Source organism: Schistocerca serialis, chromosome 6 (genome assembly GCF_023864345.2).
Source record: "Schistocerca serialis cubense isolate TAMUIC-IGC-003099 chromosome 6, iqSchSeri2.2, whole genome shotgun sequence".
Lineage (NCBI taxonomy): Eukaryota > Metazoa > Arthropoda > Insecta > Orthoptera > Acrididae > Schistocerca > Schistocerca serialis.
The window spans coordinates 250416849-250418986 of NC_064643.1; the positions used below are offsets into that span (position 1 = coordinate 250416849).

General features: G+C 39.3%; 1 protein-coding gene across 1 annotated transcript in view; it reads left to right on the plus strand.

Moving 5' to 3' along the window:
• Nucleotides 1-1822: 1822 nt before the first annotated feature.
• Nucleotides 1823-2138, plus strand: part of LOC126484811 (irregular chiasm C-roughest protein) — a 410474-nt gene continuing 410158 nt past the window's right edge. The window contains exon 1 of the mRNA XM_050108408.1: nucleotides 1823-1889. Coding sequence (XP_049964365.1) covers nucleotides 1823-1889 — 67 coding nt within the window. The remainder of the gene's footprint in view (nucleotides 1890-2138) is intronic.

Below are 2138 nucleotides of genomic sequence, written 5' to 3' on the forward strand. Positions count from 1 at the left end.
CCTTGGTGCTTAATTTGCCACAAACAGAAATAATACAACAAAATTGTAAGTTATTTAAATTAGATTTGTATCGAGATTTGGAAACTTCTACATGCATTTTTTTTTCAAAACAGAACTTTGACCTAAATATTATTGCCCAAAAAAGGCGCATGGGTGCTACGATAATACTGTAACGTTGTTCCTGTGGCTGGATAAAATGATTGTGTTTTTCCCTGTTACATGTTAACTGTCTTAAAAATTCTTTTTTGGTATAAAGCACAAAAAAATCACATTTTACAATCGAAAATCCCTGGCTCATACTCGGCCAGTGAGCAAAACAGTCATGTCGTGCATCATTCACTGTCACAGGGGCTGCAGTCATCTCTTCTTCTGGGCTTGTTATCTATCAAATAAATGCAATTTTAGTTGCACTAGTAAAACAGTGCCATAAAATTGAAGAAAACCCCTACACCGTTAACTGATGATAACACAGCTTTTGCACGATATCTGCTAAAGGTGCACACTATACAGAAACGTTCCATCACAGACAAAAAAGTGTCGCCATATATGAGAGCTTAAACGTTGCTTGCAAGCACCATAGCCCATTCAAGAACGAAACTTGAAATATTTTTCATGAAACAGGGAACAACTTTAACGCTGCTTGAGAGAAACCTTCTCAAATAAAGTGTTAACACCACTATCCAGCATGTAATAACCGATAAAAAGACATCATAAATAGTTAATATATAAAAGCAGTTTATAATGAGAACAAATTGTCTTCCGCGTCTATTAATTATTAGGTAAAGTATTTTCTGGAAAGAGAATAAAGTTAAAGGAAAACCCTGATATTTACTTAATCATTTTTTGTAATCTACTTGAACATATATTAGTGATTAATTCCTATGTATTTTTGATTATAAAATAAATATCACTTTACTCTTAAGTTAGACAGAAAGCAGAAAAGAGTTATCTCTTACCCGCACTGGTGGAGAGAGCAGGAGTTGGCACCAGAATTTCTTAAGCAGTGGTCATAGAAATATCGCCCTATGCCTTCATTATCCATGAAGTCCTCATTCTGTTATCTTTGAGATTTGTCAACCTCTATTCAGTCATCAAAAAAACCGTATACCCACCATGTCCAAATGCATTCTCTTGCGAAATCGATTTTCTATGGAGCTATGAGCAACTTCTTTTACCTGTTGCTGCCTGCGTGTTGAAAAGGAAAATGGTATGTAGGCTTAAAGACGAATGCTATAATTTAAACTGGAGTGCCGGGTTTAGTAAAACCTGTTAAATAAGTAGTTGCGTATTATTCTTTTGGTCCAAAAACAAACGCTTTCTTACCTCACTACGAAATAACAACAGAGGTGCTACAGCAAACGTCTGGTGTTTATCTCGTTACGTACTACAGCAATGGCTGGGTAATCTGTTCTTACGAAATTCAAAAAGCACAGGAAATATAAAACTTGGTTCTCTTAGATGATGCATTCTCTTGACTGAACGGGCCTTACAATAAAAGTAAAACACACATTCCATTGTTGTTCTCTTGCTGCTCTGTCATTTTACACAATCTCAGATAACCACTTTGGCTAATTTCATAATTTTTGTCTGAGGTTTTGTCACCGTTTCAGCAATTCTTTCAATTTTCTGAATCATTGCAAGTGGTTAGTGTCTCCCAGCAGAGCGCAGCCCTTCTATCCGGCGCGGCACTAGTCGGAGGTCGGAGTCGGGAGGAAGGGGGTGGGGGGGTTGCGAGTCATGGGCCCAGACTTCCGGTACCCATTCTACGAGCGGACTGACCTGTGCAACTGAATTAATTTCAGACACATTCATTACATGTGAAATGGGTGGGGGCACTTTGCTCGTGGGTCACTGGAGTCCAGCAAAATGGAACAGCGCGCAGCCAACAAGTGAGTCAAAAAACGAATCACGAGCACGGTGTCTTACGGCACAGACGCCTCGTAGACACCGTACATCGACCTCAAAGTAGCCCGATCAAACAATTTTGGCCGCCGCAAGTGAGCGAGCCGCGAAGAAAAAAAATAACACATGAAATCACGACGCGGTAAAATAAACCGCAGCGAAATGGCACAACACGTACATAGAGTAAGTGCTAGACTCGTGGGCTATTTGAAATGGCTCTCCAGTCGAAACCATTA